A 19,518-nucleotide genomic window follows, 5' to 3' on the forward strand; every position below is an offset into this window, starting at 1 on the left:
GTAAAAATCTCAGTTTCTTCTAACAGTGTCAGCAGGTGTCTCTTATTTTCATTGTGCAGCACTTTCAAATGTGTATCAATGATTCTAGGGACATGCTTCATATCATTTCATCCCTATCAACGTGCAAGTCGCTGAAGTGGCGTCAAATTGAAAGACTTGCACCTGGCGAACGGTTTACCTTACAGGAGGCCCTAGTCACATGACATTTACATTTATTGTGAATTGAAGTGTGCTCTTTAAAGCACATTTCAAACATCCACCTGATTGATCAATGTGAACTTTTGGCAGTTTCCATACCATACTTTAGTTTACATACACCTGCTGCCATGGATTTTGAAGCCTTTTTACTCACACAGTGCCTCAGTCTGAAGTGAATAATGTCATTATTCTTAAACCCTATTCACAAATTGGTATCGTGAAATTCTCTAGCAATAATTTCTGAAACCTGTCCCTTATAACTAATGGGCAAGCACACGGCTAGCTCTTCAGGTTGGTGATATATTTTACCGTTAAGTATGAAATGGTTAAAGTATAATGTCAGTTCTAGATGCTCCATTAATTTGCCTATTTCTCCTGTACTTTTTTTCTGTTTTATAAGGTTGTTTGTAATTATTTCTAATGTCTCGTAGACAGGCATGTTTGTGTATAAATTCACCACATCTGGGGATGCAAAGATGGATTTAACTGGTATGACTGCATCCTTAACTTGTCCACAAACTTGTACATATTTTTTAAACTGTACTGCTCATAAAATGAGTATAGTGTGTTTAACCTTTGTGCTGGTTTAGCATTTATTGGGGGTGTTAGGACTCTGTCTCATGTTGGATATGAGCCTCATGGATTTGTCCCTTTTATGAAGCTTTACCTGTGCACACATCTGGCATTTGTGGGTTCATTACTATGTATCACTTCTTACCTTGTCAGAAAACAGAAAATAAAGTGTTTTGAATTTTTCATTTTAGTTGTGCATGAAATTTTTTTGTTCGATCTCCAGTTACTTCATTAATTCCATTTTCAGAGAAAAATTTTTCAGTTTTATTTGCGTAAAAAAAAAATTGCTGCCCTTTTGATTAAAGAAGCTTAGAACTGTTTCCATCCACACAGTAAGGAAGTGACAGCTGGTGTTCAACAGTGAAAGCGAGCACATATAGTGTCCTATAATATGGTGTTAGTTATAAAGATGAGTATTACTGCACACAGTAAGCTTTCTGGTTTTAATTCTCACACTTGCATGTGATGTGCTCACTTTCAGAACAGCTATATTTGCTATTTAATCTGTCTCTATACTGACACTATCAATAAGATCAGGCTACAAGGTCTACAATCACTACAAGAAAATGATACGTTGGGTGAAAGAGAGATTCTTTTTTATTTCAGCCATTTGCCCCATTTGGGAAACCTATTGAGCATTGACGAGAATTAGGTGAACACTTTAATGCATGATGATCAATGTGTCAGCCTGTAAATTAGGATACAGCAGGAATCATGACCACTGCACCACTGTGTGATGCTTGCAATCCATAAGCCAGGTCAAGAAAATCCAACATGTGGGTATCACATACTTCAGCTGCAAACTTAAAAAAGATCAGTTGACTATTTGTCGAATTCTCCTTATTTGACATTAGTTATGTCAGGAACAACATTAATAATCCCTAAGAGAGTTGCTGGTATCAAAGACAGTGTTTTGACAGCTTAAAAGGAAGAAAGGAATGGTTGTCCAGTAGTGTGGTTGAGAGGTATCCATCCTTATCCTGCTTCTGTTAATGGGTTTATAATTTTTAAACCATTGAATGGTTATATTAATAGGAAATTGTGAATACTGCATGCTCCTTACTGTACTCTGATGACAAAATCTCCTTTTTGTACTTAGTGTTTCAGTTTTGTTGTACACATCTGATTGTTTCTGGCCTATTGCAAATATTATTTGTCATTTGAATCTGAGTTATGTTTTGAAACCTTTTTGGCAAGTTTTCTGCTCATTATTATATAGATTCTGCATGTTTAATGAAACATTTATTTCATATTTAATTCTACTGGGTTTGTGGATGATGATCAATTGATAGGAGTAACACTGATGTATTTGACCATGTACTAACAAATATAAAAATTATGTATCATCATATCACATCAATGATGGACATATCGAACTGCTATGGAATGTTTGCAGAAAAACCACGGATAAGTAGGGTAGTACCAGTAAACAAGAAAGGGGACAAGGGAGACCTGACAACTAAAGACCAGCTTCTCAAAACTCCTGGAATGCTTATATATAAGAGATGAGTTGTTTATATGGACAAGCACAACACTCTTGTACAATCATAGCCTGGTTGCAAAAAGGGTTAACCTGCTAAATCAGCAGTTACCAGTCAGGTGGAAAGTATTATTCAGTTATTAGATAAAAAAAGGTTGTATCTGCAAGGTTTGTGGTTCTTTCTAAAGCATTTAACACTGTTGACCATGAAATATGTATGCAAAACTGGAACACTACAGTATTTAGTGACAAACATGAGATTGCATACACTCATACCTAAGCAACAGGAAACTGTATATCTCAGTAGAAAACCCATACCAGTCAGACATGAAAAGCATAAAATATGGAGTGCAGCAGAACTTGGTAAGTGGGCAGTTGCTGTTTAATCTGTTTATAAATTATAAAGGTGTTGAAGAGAAAGAGAAGAAGATACTTTATGCAGATGACAAGACAATACAGAATGAAGAGAAAAATGTAAAACAGATTTAGAGAAGAGCATATATTTCTGTAAATGTCATAGTACAATGGCTCATTCAAAGTTAACTAATTATAAACTTGAAAAGGGCTATGTATGCAGTGTTCAGATACAGAGAAGCCAGTGCATATGAATACAAAGGTGAATGGAACAAGACTGGAGGAAGAAGAAGTCACTAGGTTGCTGTGGATAATGAGCTGAAATGAAAACTGCATATTAAAACTGTCTGAAAAAAAAATCTGTGATGGAATACAACAATGTGAAATAGAATAAATTGCTACTTACCTCGTAGAGAAGGTGTTAAGTGGCAGACAGGCACATTGGAAGAAGACAGCTTGATATTATCAGTTCTGAAGCAGCTAGCACAGTCTGCAGGCAAATGGTTACTGTGCACAGTACCAACCATCTCTTGCATGCAGTATGGAGTAATAATGTGGGGAAACTCAAACATACAAGAAGTAAAAAGTATGTGCACGTTGAGGGAAAAGCAGCTAGGACCATTTTTAAAAGAAGGTCATCTGAAACATGCAGAAACTCTTCAGATGTTTAAGTGTCTTAAGCTCTGAATCTCCATATGCATGTATAACAATAATATTCATTATAAAAGATAGTTCAGGGTGGTTAACATATGCAGGTGTCCACACCCTCAACACACAGAGATATAACAAGTTAAGAACCTTACCCCACTCACTGATGACAATTATTGGAAAAGAATCTTGGTACTCGGGTATCAAGATAATAAGAAACTTTCACAGAAACCTATTGGATGGTGTCATGACAGTAGCTTTCCAGAGAAGTTCAAATGCTGTCTAATGGGGAAGGAATACTATAGTGTAAAATATTGCCAAATATATTAAGTCTGTAAATAATATTCTATATAATCATTATAGTTAGTTACCGAGCGAGGTGGCGCAGTGGTTACACACTGGACTCGCATTCGGGAGGACGACGGTTCAATCCCGCATCCGGCCATCCTGATTTAGGTTTTCCGTGATTTCCCTAAATCACTCCAGGCAAATGCCGGGATGGTTCCTCTGAAAGGGCATGGCCGACTTCCTTCCCCATCCTTCCCTCATCCGATGAGACCGATGACCACGCTGTCTGGTCTCCCTCCCCAAAACAACCAACCAACCATTATAGTTAGTTAGCCGGATTAGAATTGTGGCTCTTTAAGAAATATTTGATACTGAGTGTTTTATATTCTTGACATGTCTTTTATTACACATTCACTTTCTGCACCCAGTGTAATTCTGCAAGATCATACAAAAACAAGTCAAATTGTTGAAAATAAAGATTTTTGTGAATTCCATGAACATGAAGCAGGATGTTCAGTTCATCATTATCAGTGATCAAGTTTTGCCCTTTCTTTGACAACCTCATGATGAGTATTCATCATTATCAGTGATCAAGTTTTGCCCTTTCTCCGGCAACCTCATGATGAGTATGCTGTGACAACACCATCTTCCAAGGTGACAATATACATGTTCACACAGCTGCACACGTTCGTTACTGGTTTGGTGAACTCTCAATCACTTGGTCACAACTTGGCTAACCTACTAAATCACCCAATCTCCATACTTTATAAAATGTTCTGGACTGTTTGGAACAGTGGATGAACAGTAGCAATAAATATCCTTGAAATTTGGTAACTCAGCAGATCCAATCATCAATGAGTGGATTCAGCTGGCTATGGCATACCTGAAGAATCTTGTGCGCCCACTTTCTCACTGAATTCTGGCCATTATCAAGGCTAGAGGCAGTGTTACATGATGTTTGCACAATGCCTCTTGGGGCTGACTAACTTTTTATGCAGAGTGTTTACATTGTCCAACTTTGGATTTCACCTGTATTGTCTTTAATATGTATTTTTGTTATTTTTATACAGCTATTTTGTTTGTAAATAAGCCTTAAGTAGCTTCTTGCCACATTCTATCCTCACTTATATCCTCTGACTCTGACTGACTTATTAAAGTTAGTCTGTGATGGAGAGCAGGCTAACTCACAGAGATTCAGCTAGAGGAGTATGCCAAGTCAGATGCCTACATTCTAATTCATCTAAGTGACTTGACTGTAAGAGGATTCACTCCCTCTTGCATAACTTCCAAGTGCTAAGGCAATATTGCTGTCACATATTTATATTCATAATTCTTGGTTGAAACTGTTCCCATCACCTCACTCTAATTTCTCATTCTGTGACAACTTTGTTTAGCACAATTATGATCTCCTTCTGAAAGTCTTGCTATTCTTTGTCTCTTTTCACTTGTAGGAACATTGGCTTCTGAGGCAGTATCTTAGTGTCAGTTATACTTGTAAATTATGGAGATTGCCCAGAGAGAATTGTAACAAATTAACACTCTTAATTTGTATTTTAAATAGAATGCTTTCTGATGTCACAAACCTATCTGTTATCTTGATGCCCATCTGTCAGAGTGATGAAAATGCATATGAAAGAGTGTAATTATTATTGCATTTAAACGCACTACAGCAGCTTAAAGAGCTTTAGTTGATGAAAAAAAAAAACATTATTGTGCTGTTTAGTTTTTGGTTCTTATTTTGTGTTCATAAAAAGATTTTTTTACAGGTGTAGCTCATACTTGGCCTTTAGTTTTGCCACTCCTGTTGTTGTAGCATCCTGTATTACTTTTCAGCTGTGTTCTAGTACAGTGTTGACTTGTTTTGCTTTTCAGTTTACCAGTCTAGTGCAGGAAGTTCAGTTTATCTCTGGAAGTTGTTCCAAAATGCTGCCTTTATTCTGTCTAGAAGTAATGCTGTTGGTGAAAACTAACACCTTGGTGGTTACCAGAAGTCTGACATCACAGCAGTAATTTGTCATTTTTCTGTAATAATGCTCCCTCAAAAAATTTGGCCTCCCCCTGCCTTATTCTTCATGAATTGATTTCCAGCACATTCTTGCATTGTGACACGCACTGTTCAGGAGCATTATGATGCAGTAAGTGTTAATATGTATTCCAAATACTCATAAAACTGCATTACATGTAACTTATATCCAGATTTGATGTAGCCTCCTGTATATGTCAGCTAATGATTGAAAACTTATATGTCAATTAATTTCTTATGTGCCTTACACTTTGTAGTTCTGTAATTTAATACATATATATTTTTCTTTTTAACAGGGTGATTTAGCAAAGAAGAAGATATATCCTACATTGTGGTGGCTTTACAGGGATAATCTCCTACCACCTAATACAAGGTTTTATGGTTACGCAAGGTCAAAAATTTCACTGCAAGAACTTCAAAAGAAATGTGAACCATACATGAAGGTTAGTACAAGTCAGAACCATTTCATATTTCACTCAATATTTCAAGAACCTGTACTAATGTTGAATTTTTCATTGATAAGTTTTTTGTGAATACTTATTTATGCATGGAAGAATAAATCATACTTCTTGATATGAAAAAAAGGATTGATACTTTTTGCACACACATTTTGCAAATCATTGCAGGCTTATTTTCATTGGTAATGCAGAATAAAATCATTCCTGTCAACAATAATAATTATTTTCTATATAACAAATGATACAGCATTCATTATTTGGCTATGATTTCGTTCTCAACATTTTGTATTATTGAGGAAGTAGTGGAGATCTGTGCATGCACAGAGTCAGTTTAGCAATTACTCACTGCTTCTTTATATTACAGAAGGTGTAGTATAGCTAGGATTGCATTTGCAGTTTGGAAAAGATGGGTTATAAATATTCCGCTCATCCTTGGTTAGTTTTATGAGCTGTTTCTTCACATTCATTGAACACAAATGTTAGTCTGCATAACTTGCTTCTGTCTCAGATATATATTTCATACTTCTATAATCTTCTCACAGTGACATAAATACAGATTATTCAGTGGACCTAAAATGCACTTCAGACATTAACAAATTTAGTGTTTCACATATTAAGTGGAAAGTATGTTGGGATATTTAGACAGAAACTGTTGAGTGGAAGTTAATTGGAACACTGTTTTTGAGCATCCTTTGAATATTCATACTGTATTGTACATTTTCAAGTTATGAGTAAAGGTTATTGGCCTTACTGTAATCTGTGCAATGGCCAGTAATTGTGTTAAAAGGCAGTGTAGTAGTTATATCAGCAATTGCACAGTAACGCCTAGTGTCTGTATAAGAAAGAAAGGAACAGCACAACAAAAAGCGTAAAAATACTGACTCACTGGCAGAACTGTATGCATTTGATAATGTGGCAAAATTATTTGTCTTGAAAATTGTATTCTAAAAATTACTTTAAATGAAAGTGAATCATCTTCTCACTTTCTGCAACAAAAAAATATGGCTATAATAATAGTAATGATAATAATAGAGGTGATACTGTTGCTGTCTATAACCATTCCATAGTTTTGTGGAGGACTGGTGAATTTGACTGTTGGTATTATTGTACGAAAAAGAGGTCTTTTATCCTCAGCATTTTTATTGATCATATGAATTAAAATACTGTATACACGTAAACAGATGAATTGATCAGTCTCTAAATAAATTTTGACGTACCTTTTTATAGGGGTAGAAGAAACACAGACATAAAGATCCAACTGGAAAATTTTATTGTACCAGACAATTTTCTTGTAAAAGATGTCTTTATTTAACAGTGTAAATAAGAAGAATCTGCGAGTGGTTATATTTATTCTTTAAACTGTCGTGCATCATTTGCAAATATTTGCTAAATTTTAGATGGGTGGGATCTCTTTCGTTGGACTGTACATAGTAAGTGCACAAGAAAGAGCTGAGGAAGCATAATAAACTGACAGATAACTAGTTGTAGATGTTTCATTTTCCAGTGTGACAAAGATGATTAATGTGATTCTTGAGTTTCTCCCGGCGTATTTGATAATCAAAATATCCACGGGTGTGCTGCCGGTCTATAGTGTCCAACGGGCACAATATTTCGGCGATCATACATGTCGCCATCATCAGGTGAACTGACAGACTGAGCTCCTGTGAACGTGCCGGCACGGAGATCCGTGCCGTGCGTACGGATCTCCATGCCGGCACGTTCACAGGAGCTCAGTCCGTCAGTTCACCTGATGATGGCGACATGTATGATCGCCGAAATATGGTGCCCGTTGGACACCATAGACCGGCAGCACACCCGTGGATATTTTGATTAAAGATGATTAAGTTTGTCTATGACATGACTATTACTGATGGTAAACATTTTCAAAATACTACGAATTAAATTTAATCTACTACTTGCAATGTGCATAAAAGCTTCTCATACTCTATTTCTGTCTCTCTGTTAATAATGGATGCCCATTAAAAATGGTTGCAGATGCTACTTTTAAAATTTTTCTTGCTTTCTCCAGTGCTCACATCATGTGTTTTTGGTATGTGAATACTAGCATCATATAGCACTTATTTTAAAATAACTAACATCAATAAATCAGTAACTAATATGTATCTTGTTTGTACAAGCTACATATACTCACAGCTGTAGTTGGCTATTTATTCTGCTTTGTACCATATACTTTTGTATGGATAGGAGCTCCCCCTGCATTCTCTTTAAGTGTGTATGGCAATATCCATTTAATCATTATAGCTACCTTTTGCAGTGTATTTGAAGCAGACATAGCACACATAAGAAATCACTCAAGTGGTGTCCTATTGTTGAATCTATCATGTTATTTGAACAATTGTTACCTTTATAATCACATTACAGCTTTCTATGTTGCTGTCTGTAAGAACAATTCTGTGTATGCTATGCCAGCTGCCACGATGTAGTGATTATAGTCAGTTGTGGGGTGATCTGCAGGTCACCTGTCCAAGTCCCATCTCCTGCCATTATATATCATTTAACATTTATATTTTCTAAGTTTTGGGGCTTAATTATATATGGAACACTGAAATTTTGCTAGGACATGTATGTATCCAAGACAGGCATTGTCTCTATGTATACATTTTTGTGTGCTTGGTAAACGTGTTTTCAGTATGCAAGTTTAGTTCTTGTTAACAAACCTACTCTCGTAACTGATACTCAGTTCTAGAGTCTGTGTGACACAGTTTCGTGGAGGCTCCATGTTTCTTGGACATCATCAATGCCTTGGCTCCAGTAAGACTACTCAAAAGGCATCGCCTTAATACTAATGAACCCTAGTACAAATAGTTCATCCTTTCTATGGTGTGCAGTGTCAAAGCAAAAATGGATACAAAAGTATTGGTGAGTCATGCACATCAGACATTCAGCAGTGTTTTGAGGAGACACCAGTCAGGATGCAATGAAATGGCTAAAGGGATTTGACCGTTGCTAAACATGACATGAACTATTTTACCAGTGACTGCTTTTACTTGGACTGTGCATACCAGCAGTCGTTTGAGAATAACAGGGGGAAGCTCAAGAACTGGGACAAATTTCAGGTGGAAATCAAGCAAACATTTCTCTGATATTTTGCAAGTAAACCAGCTGGGCACTGTTAACATTTACTATGTTCTACATGTAGCACAGTACTCTTGAGCTCACAGAGTGGCTTATAAGGTGTGGGTCTCACCTGAGACAAGAGACCCACAGACCTATCTAGTGCCACCAGCCAAGCACATTCAACCAGTACAAATTTTACAGTGTTTCCTGCCAGCAGTGCTTCGGCACCTTTATAGTCAAATGTTATTGGAATTTCCGGTCATCCTAATTTTGACTATTCTATATTTGCATAGAATGTGGCATACTCACAATGAGTCTCACTTCTTAAATAACCTGATGCAGTCACTAGTTTTCATCACTAATCCCTCAATAAATTTTATATTTTATTAAAATACTGCCAGTTCTACCCCTTATCTTGAAAATGTGTAGCAGAAGAAAGTCACAAGAGTTTAGGCTCTCATGGAATCTCCTTTAGTTTTAGGAATATGTTTTTTAGGATTCCTGCCCAAATTGGTGGTGGTTAAATGATTTGTGTTTTACCAGTCACAGTTTTCAGTGTATTATGTGATCAAGCATTTTACCATTGTTTTTGATCAACAAATTTGTTAAGTTTTTGTGATTTGCAATGGTGCGGGATGATGGCTCAGTTGTTAAGTGCCAGGCCACAAACCCAAAGATTCAGTTTTCAGCTACTGTTGGCAGTAGGATTTTCCTTTCCCTTACCAATCCCTTCTTTCACATCTTCCTATGATTTGCAAATGTGAAAATGTCCTAGCATCCTGTTCGTTGGATTATTCCGTCATTTATTGCTTCTTTTGCCTCTGGCACTGATTTTTAAACGTGAAAATTGCCAATTTGCACCACTGTTTGCAGTCTACATTCAACTGAACGTGCGTATTCATCAGTAGGACATGTTTAGCAAAGCACTGTGGCATTTGGTTTGAAGAAGCTTTCCTTCCTTTTACCATCTATGATGTGCCTCACTGACTCGACGTTCAATTTTTAAAATCTGTTTCATGCTGTTAAATCCAACAAGTCATGGATCTTATGTTTGTTGAGTGTGTGACCTGAAAAATAGGTAAATAAAAGTCATGATCAGGTATGGGATACTTGAGTATTTGCAGTTTCTCCTTTTTCTAATTTCTAACTTGTATAGTAGGGTTAAGTATTGTCTCAGAGAAGTTGTATTTGATTAGCTTATAAGGAAGGTTGCAGAGAACTTTCATAGTCTCCACTAATGTCCTCAACTGCTGTAATATGAGGGTGGTAATCCTCTGAGCTATAACATTTCCTCCAGGGTGAAGTTAACATGAGATTTTGAGGAGTTTCTGCTGGAAGCTGTTGAACATACTGTGTGCATGTGGCTGCATGTCAGGTTGATGTCAGAAACAATTATGTCTTTGTCTCAGTTGTAAGGCCAATCACAGCTCCTTTCCATGTCTGACTGAAATGTTGAGGACAGCCTCTCTTACTGGTGACGTGAAAGCCCAAGTCGTGGTTTTTAGCATTATCCACAGGACTAACTGTGGTGCTCTGGTTTGGGTTTCAGTGTTAACATTTAAAACAAAGCTTCCATTAATTCTAAAACCATCTCAGGTGAAGATTTCTTAACTTGTGCTATTCAGTGGCGGATTATAGAGGTCTTTTAAATAGGTGACATGTGTATTACTCCTGGAAAGCTGTTACTTGTGCAGAATTGAATGTGTTGTGTACACATGGCAGCATTAGAAAAAGGGCCAATGTGCACTTACTTGCGTCACACTACAGAGCCTAGAATGAGTAATCTGTATTTCTTATAAATAGTATAAACACACTTGTAATACAGAAAGTTGACTTAAACCATAAATAAATAGCATCAAAATTCTAATTTCTGGGTGTAGTGTATACTGGAAAGAGAGGGTAGACACAGTTGATGGCAACCCACATATTGCTTTGAAAAATTCAGAATATCAGATGGAATAAGGACAGAATGTTAGGTAATATGTATGGAGATAAGTGTAAAAAATTTACCAAAATTAGTAATTGACAATATTATGAAAACGATAGATTGCTACGCATCATATAGCAGAGATGCTGAGTTGCAGATAGGCACAACAAAAAAACTGTTAAATAAGTATGTGTGTGTGTGTGTGTGTGTGTGTGTGTGTGTGTGTGTGTGTGTAATTCCGACGAAGGCCTTCTTGGCCGAAAGCTTACTTATTTAGCAGTTTGTCTGTTGTGCCTAGCCAGCCGGTGTGGCCAAGCGGTTCTAGGCGCTTCAGTCTGGAACCGCGCGACCACTACAGTCGTAAGTTCGAATCCTGCCTCGGGCATGGATGTGTGTGATGTCCTTAGGTTAGTTAGGTTTAAGTAGTTCTAAGTTCTAGGGGACTGATGACCTCAGATGTTAAGTCCCATAGTGCTCAGAGCCATTTCAACCATTTTGTTGTGCCTACCTGTAACTCAGCATCATTGCTATACAGGGTGTTACAAAAAGGTACGGCCAAACTTTTAGGAAACATTCCTCACACACAAAGAAAGAAAATATGTTATGTGGACATGTGTCCGGAAACGCTTATTTTCCTTGTTAGAGCTCATTTTATTACTTCTCCCCAAATCACATTAATCATGGAATGGAAACACACAGCAACAGAACATACCAGCGTGACTTCAAACACTTTGTTACAGGAAATGTTCAAAATGTCCTCCGTTAGCGAGGATACATGCATCCACCCTCTGTCGCATGGAACCCCTGATGTGCTGATGCAGCCCTGGAGAATGGCATATTGTATCACAGCCGTCCACAATACAAGCACGAAGAGTCTCTACATTTTTTACCGGGGTTGCGTAGACAGGAGCTTTCAAATGCCCCCATAAATGAAAGTCAAGAGGGTTCAGGTCAGGACAGCGTGGAGGCCATGGAATTGGTCCGCCTCTACCAATCCATCGGTCACCAAATCTGTTGTTGAGAAGCGTACGAACACTTCGACTGAAATGTGCAGAAACTCCATCGTGCATGAACCACATGTTGTGTCGTGCTTGTAAAGGCACATGTTCTAGCAGCACAGGTAGAGTATCCCATATCAAATCATGATAACGTGCTCCATTGAGCATAGGTGGAAGAACATGGGGCGCAATCAAGACATCACCAACAATGCCTGCCCAAACGTTCACAGAAAATCTGTGTTGATGACGTGATTGCACAATTGCGTGCGGATTCTCGTCAGCCCACACATGTTGATTGTGAAAATTTACAATTTGATCACGTTGGAATGAAGCCTCATCCGTAAAGAGAACATTTGCACTGAAATGAGGATTGACACATTGTTGAATGAACCATTCGCAGAAGTGTACCCGTGGAGGCCAATCAGCTGCTGATAGTGCCTGCACACGCTGTACATGGCACGGAAACAACTTGTTCTCCCGTAGCACTCTCCATACAGTGACGTGGTCAACGTTACCTTGCACAGCAGCAACTTCTCTGACGCTGACATTAGGGTTATCGTCAACTGCACGAAGAATTGCCTCGTCCATTGCAGGTGTCCTCGTCGTTCTAGGTCTTCCCCAGTTGCGAGTCATAGGCTGGAATGTTCCGTGCTCCCTAAGACGCCGATCAATTGCTTCGAACGTCTTCCTGTCGGGACACCTTCATTCTGGATACAAACGTACTGTGCCACGGCTATTGCCCTGTGCTAATCCATACATCAAATGGGCCTCTGCCAATTCCGCATTTGTAAACATTGCACTGACTGCAAAACCACGTTCGTGATGAACACTAACCTGTTGATGCTACGTACTGATGTGCTTGATGCTAGTACTGTAGAGCAATGAGTCACATGTCAACACAAGCACCGAAGTCAACATTACCTTCCTTCAATTGGGCCAACTGGCGGTGAATTGAGGAAGTACAGTACATACTGACGAAACTAAAATGAGCTCTAACATGGAAATTAAGCATTTCCGGACACATGTCCACATAACATCTTTTCTTTATTTGTGTGTGAGGAATGTTTCCTGAAAGTTTGGCTGTACCTTTTTGTAACACCCTGTATGGTGAATAGCAGCCTATCCTTCTCATAATATTGTCAATATTCCACCCTGGATTTTCCATTCTTTGAAAATTAGTAATTGATTGTTTATATCACCAAGCAAGCTTCAAGCAAACATTGGAAAATATCACCTTCAAATTTTCTTATGATGCTTAAGCAGTATGGAGAGAGAGCAATCTGCTGGCCATAGCCTGGGAAAAGCATCCGGCACACGAGATAGGGACATATTCATGTCACATTTTACTAAACATATTTTCCAAAATTACATTGATATGTTGGTTAGGCAACTCACTCATGAGGAAAATGCATTAGAGCTGCAGAAAGCAAACGTCCCTCAACTTTTTGATTCAGTAAACGTAGATATACAAATCAATGACTACGAGGCCATTATAACATTTTTGATCATTAATGATGCACAGATGGTTAAGAAAGATTGGGATGTATTTCTGCTTGATATGAAAACGATTGAAACTTCCTGTTCTGAGCAGACAACACCCTTGTGCTAGCTAAGTTCAAAATGACTGGAAAAATAAACAGGTTATTCCCTTTTTCAAGAACCGTTGTTGAACATAAGGACACAACTAAAACCCCATATCACTGATGTCCATCCATTGTACAATTTGGGACCAAATTTTATGCTTGCATGGCTATAACATTTCTAGAGACCAAAAATCTCATCTGTAGGAATCAGTATGGATTTCACAAACAATCTTGCAAAATCCCACTCACTCTGTTCATCCGCGAGACCCAGAATGCAGTAGATACCACCACCCAGGTTGGTGTCATGTTCCTTGACATCTGGAAGGCATTTAGTACACTTCTACATGTTGCATGATGAACAAAATACACATATACTGAATATGAGCTCAGCTTTAGTTCTTAAGGAACAGAATTCTTGAGAAGTGAAAGCATCTTTGATCTTTGGGCTTACCTCAAGGGAGTGTTACAGGACTATTGCTGTCCACAGTGTATGTAAATGACATAGTGAATAACATTGGCAGGTCCACAGTGCTGTTCACAAATGATGTCGTTGCATGTCCAGAAGCTAGAAATTTATAGCAAAATACAAGAAAACCTGCGAAGGTTAGACACTTGGAGCAGGGATTTGCAATTGACCCTCAGGCCTCAATGTGAGCATATCATGCACAAAAAGCTAGAAATGCTTGTTATTGTGTATTTACGTGATTGCTGAACAATCACTGGGAACAGTCACATCCATTATATAACTGAGATTAAGTGAACAGAGTGGAATGACCACATAAAACTAATTTTTCTCTCATCAGCCTTCTGCCTGGTTTGATGCAGCACATTATACATTTCTCTCTTGTGCCAACCTTTTCATGTCAGAGTAGCACTTCCAGCCTATGTCCTCAATTATAGGAAGAGTAGATAGCTGACTGAGATTCATTGGAACAGTCTTCAGGAAGTGTAATCCCCTTACAAAACCCTCATTTGATTGATACTTGAGTATTGCTCCCCAGTCTGGCACCATTACCATTTAGGATTGATAGATGAAATAAAGAAGATCAGAAAATGAGCAGCATATTTGGCCATGGGTTTGTTTTGTAAGCACAAAAAATTACAGAGATGATCACCCAACTCCGGTAGCAGACACTACAGGAGAGGTGTTGTGCATCACACTGTGGTTTACTGTTAAAACTCCAAGAGTGCAACAGAACACGATGGTGCAGTGGTTAGCATAGTGGGCTCACTTTCAGGAAGATGACAGTTCAAAGACTCGTGCGGCCATCCAGATTTAGGTTTTCCTTGATTCCTCTACATTGCTCCAGGAAAATGCCAGGATGGTTCCTTTCAAAGGGCATGGCCAATTTCCTTCCCCATCCTTGAAACATTTGAGCTTGTGCTCCAGCTTTAATGAGCTCGATGTTGACAGCATGTTAACCCCTAATCTTTCTTCCTTCCTTCCATTCTTTCAAGAGTGAATATTCTTAGAAGGCTCACCAGCTTATTTCTTCCTCCAGGGTGTATCTTGCAAAAAGACCATAAAGGTGAAAGTAGACAAATTTGAGCTCATGCTGGAGCTTACCGACAGTTGTTCTTCCAGTACACCGTTTGTGACTGGAAGAGGAAAGGATACATTCATATTGGTATATGAAATACTCTCTGCCATCCATCATAATGTGTCTTGCAAAGTATAGATGTAGATGGACAGATTCTTTCAATGGGAGATAGAGAAGACAAGTAGAGGCCCATTGTGGTTGAATAACAGTGTTAAAAAGTTTCTATGAAATCAAAGTGAGCTGCACAATGGGTTTAAATTAAGCCAAATCCTTGCTGACAAAAAAGGGTTGAACAAAGCCAAAATAAACATAATGACAATTATGTAAGTATCATTCAGTAAATTCAAAGTCAAAATCTAGTTTGCTGAGTCAAAAAAGCCTAAAATGCTTTGACTCTAACAATGTCAGTCAACTATCGAAATTGTCTGCCTGGATCCTCATTGTTAATGGTGGCATTGAAATGAAAGGCCATAAACTAAAGGGTGAAGTACTATATTTTTTCTTCTAAGATCTCTACATCAAAGAAGATCACAACACAACTCCTATTTTGAACATTTGCCTGGTTTGGGAAATGACAGATATGGAAATTAGTTAGTGGCTTGATAGAGAAGAGGCCAGTGGACATGATAGGTTACCAGTCAGATTCTGTTATGAACTATGTAAAATAACTGGTCCTTCTTGTAGCAACAGTTTACTGAAGTTTGCTGGAACAATGGAGCATCCTACGTGATTGGAAAAAGGCCCAATTTGTTGTAGTGTTTGAGAAGGATTAGATGACAGATACCTTTGTAGAAAAAGAACCACTGCTCAGAATAACATTGGATTTGGACAGCATATTGTTGACATTGTGGGAAATGTCATGGAAGAAACAAATTTAACAAAAAGTTTACCAATATATGGCACTGTAAGTATCTTAATATAAATGGTGTTGGCTACAAATGACAGATGAAACGTGATGTGATGGCTGTGATTTGAGTTGTACATTACATCATCTATATTTTTCAGTGTGAATGGCCACACAAATTCAGCAGTCAACAGTTGTGGCACTTTCAGTTCAGTAAATCCATCCACTATGGCAAGGTTGTATACCACATCAGGTGGGAAAAATTCATTTTTAATTGTCCTGAGGCCAAAAAAGACATGTATAAAGCAAAATAACATCACTTTTTAAATGTCCTGGGGCCAAAAACCACATAAAAAGCAAAGTGACATTGGTTTTCAATTATCGTGAGGCCAAAAACAACGTAAAAAGAAAAATGACTTCAGTTTTTTATTGTCCTGGGGCCAAAATCCACATCAAAATTAAATAACATTGGTTTACACTTGTCCTGGGTCAAAAAACTGCATAAAAAGCAGTATGACATTGGTTTCTAATTGTCATGAGACGCGCCAGACATGTTCAGTTTGCTGTTCGCTGTTTTCTGCCATATGTTGAAACTGAGAAACAGCATGTTCCACAACAAGTGGGAGTGTCTCGAGATTCATGTTCAGAATGCATTGTACAATGCATGCCTTAAATTCAGCTATGTTTGAAATTGAGGTGCTGAACACAACTTCTTTCAGATAACCACACAGCCAGAAGTCACACAGATTAAGATCAGGTGATCTGGATGGCTAGGCTGTATGGAAATGAAAACTGATAAGTCTAGCATTTCTGAAATTCCTCTGCAGAAGCCACTTCACTAGATGTGCAATGTGTGGAGGAGCATTATCTTGCATAAAAATGATCCTACCCACACATGTACACTGCTGAATGGTTGGAGTGACGTTGATGTGCAAAAGACTCTCATAGCATTTTCCAGTGACAGTACAGGTAACAGAACCTGCAAGACTCAACTCCTCGAAAAAATACAGCCCTGCGATAATCAGTGCCATCAACCAGCACCACACAGTCACTTTCCAGAATGAAGTGTTACTGGTTGTCCTTGGAGATGGAAATAGGGTTTGTCTGTCCACAAAATGTTCTATGGCCATGTGAGAAAGAAATTCCAGAGTGAATGTTTGTCTTGCAGGCAAGTCAGCAGGAAGCAGCTCCTGAACATGGATGATTTGAAATGTATAGCAAAATCAGGATGTTTTGTAGGATTCTGTGCACTGTGCTCAGAGGCATGTCAAGTGTTCAGGCAATTCCCTGTGCACTGCATGTTGCACACCACCGGTCAACCCCTCTTGCAGTAGTGTGGTCACATCTTCAATGGATGTTGGATGAAATGCTTTCTTCCATCTGCCACACTGCACTCCAAAAGCACGTGTCTTTTCAAATTTTGTAATCATTTTTTCCAGTCCCTTACCAGACATTGGACCAATGCCTTTTTTTAAGAAGACTGAGTGTCCAGAACTTCTGCAAGGCTACTGGTGCACAGTCACTGTTTCTATAAAAGAGCTTTGCCAGCAGTAAATGACCCTTCATGGAGACAGTCATGTTGGGTGTCACGGGCGCAAACTGAGGAACAGCCATGTGCCAGGTGTCTGTTAGCGTGGATATTCTGATGCTTAAAGCACCATCTATCGGTCAAATTTTTGTTTTTTTTTTTTTTCTCTTTTTTTCCTTTTTCTTTTTTGTTCCATGACATTTCCCCCGTGCATCAATAATATGCCATTCAAATCTGGCATCGTGGGCACCCTGTATGATGGATTTGTTGGGGCTTAAACAACTCTTCTATCAGAATGGACTCCAGGAACAAAGATCATGCAAAACTTGACTTGCTCAGATCATTAATGAAATATGGGAGGCTTTATATATAGTGCAAAAATCTTTAGAAGCAAGGAAGTGTGATGCAACCATTACTTTTAATGATACAAATAAAGACCCTGCTAGGTAGCATTCGTATCCCTCTGAAGCTGTTCACAGGTGATGCAGTTGTGAGCAGGGAGGTCACGTATGTATAATTTGACAGTATTATTTCCCCCATTATGTGGGACTGTTATTTGCAGCTTGTATTACATATTGTGTGATGCAAGTACGGGGTAGTTATAATTAAAGTGCAGTTACTCATGGAGGTCCAGTGTGGGCTGTAATTATCACATGGCAGCAAAACTTTGTAGATATGCTAATACATTAATGTGAAACTGATTTACATCAGAAAAAGTTAGTTCCAATCGTGGCCACCAGGTGCAAAGCTGGCACTGTACACTATTTGTATGATGGTGTGACATGCACGCTGTCATTTGACAAGTCATAACATGAGTGACCATATGGTTGTTGAGAAGAGAGACCGTGTGCTGTTAGTGAAACTGTTTTATGTGAACAGCATCAATTACACTGCTGCATTGAGAGAATATCACTGACAGAAACACCTGAGGAGAGGACCAATGTCATTAGCTTCATGTGGCACTTGGAAGAGGCAAGCATCCTATCCCTGTGGAAGTTATTGACAAGTTTGCTGTTGGTGTAACTGACCGTGCAGCATGTTCCCTAGGTATTGGTAGTACTTGTCCAGTGTCCTGAGAATTGTCCATCCCATGGTCAACAGTATGGAAAGTTTTGCAGTCTATATGACACTGGTACCCTTACAAGATCCAGATGCTGCTGCAACTGAAACCTTATGATTCACAGTGACATTCTGAATTTGGTCTTCGATTTGTGGCACAGATGAACATTGGTGACATCTTGCCAGGCATTATGCTATGGACTAATGAGGCACATTTTGCTCTACAGGATGCATTGAATACACAGGACTGCAGAATTTGGGGTACTGTTAAACTGCACATTGTGCACAAAGACCCACTGCATGTGTACCATGACATCTGAATGTTATTGAGACCTCCTCCTACAGCATTACAGCATGTGATTACTGCTTTGGAAGAGCGCAACTGAGTGGAAGCATCTGTTTTCATGCAACTTGGTTAATAAACAATCAACATTATGCCTTTCTCACTTGTTTGACCTTTTCTGCCCACTTGTTTGACCTTTTCTGCCCTCATCCCATTCCTAATCCATTACGTATGGAAACATTTCTATATATCTTCCTTGCATTCACAGCACTAAATTTGCATGTGGTGGATAAAATTGGAACTAATTTTTTTCCAGTGTAAATCAGTTCTGCTATAATGAATTAGCATGTCTACAAAGTTCCCTGCCACACAATAATTACAGCCCACATTGGACCTCCATGAATAGCTGCATTTTAATTATAATCTTCCGGTTTAATATGGCTGCATGCAATACATGAATGCATTGAACTGGTGAGAAGACATGTTAGTAAACTACTGTGATAGAACATTACAATATAGATTTTACAGCAACAGGCAAAAAGTGACATTTTAACAAATTTATTCTAGCTGCAGATTCATATGTGAAGAAAATGTTTGCTATAATTTCATTCAGATGCCCCATTTGTTCTTCAAATTTTGAGTCTGTTTACTAGGC

At 38.4% G+C, this 19,518-nt stretch overlaps 1 protein-coding gene across 4 annotated transcripts in view; it reads left to right on the plus strand.

Moving 5' to 3' along the window:
* Window positions 1–19,518, plus strand: part of LOC126183602 (glucose-6-phosphate 1-dehydrogenase) — a 288,517-nt gene that overhangs the window by 220,709 nt on the left and 48,290 nt on the right. For all 4 annotated transcript variants that reach the window (XM_049925708.1, XM_049925707.1, XM_049925710.1 and 1 more), the window contains one exon: window positions 5,861–6,007. In XM_049925708.1, coding sequence (XP_049781665.1) covers window positions 5,861–6,007 — 147 coding nt within the window. The remainder of the gene's footprint in view (window positions 1–5,860; window positions 6,008–19,518) is intronic.

The sequence above is a fragment of the Schistocerca cancellata genome, chromosome 4, assembly GCF_023864275.1.
Source record: "Schistocerca cancellata isolate TAMUIC-IGC-003103 chromosome 4, iqSchCanc2.1, whole genome shotgun sequence".
NCBI classification, from domain to species: domain Eukaryota; kingdom Metazoa; phylum Arthropoda; class Insecta; order Orthoptera; family Acrididae; genus Schistocerca; species Schistocerca cancellata.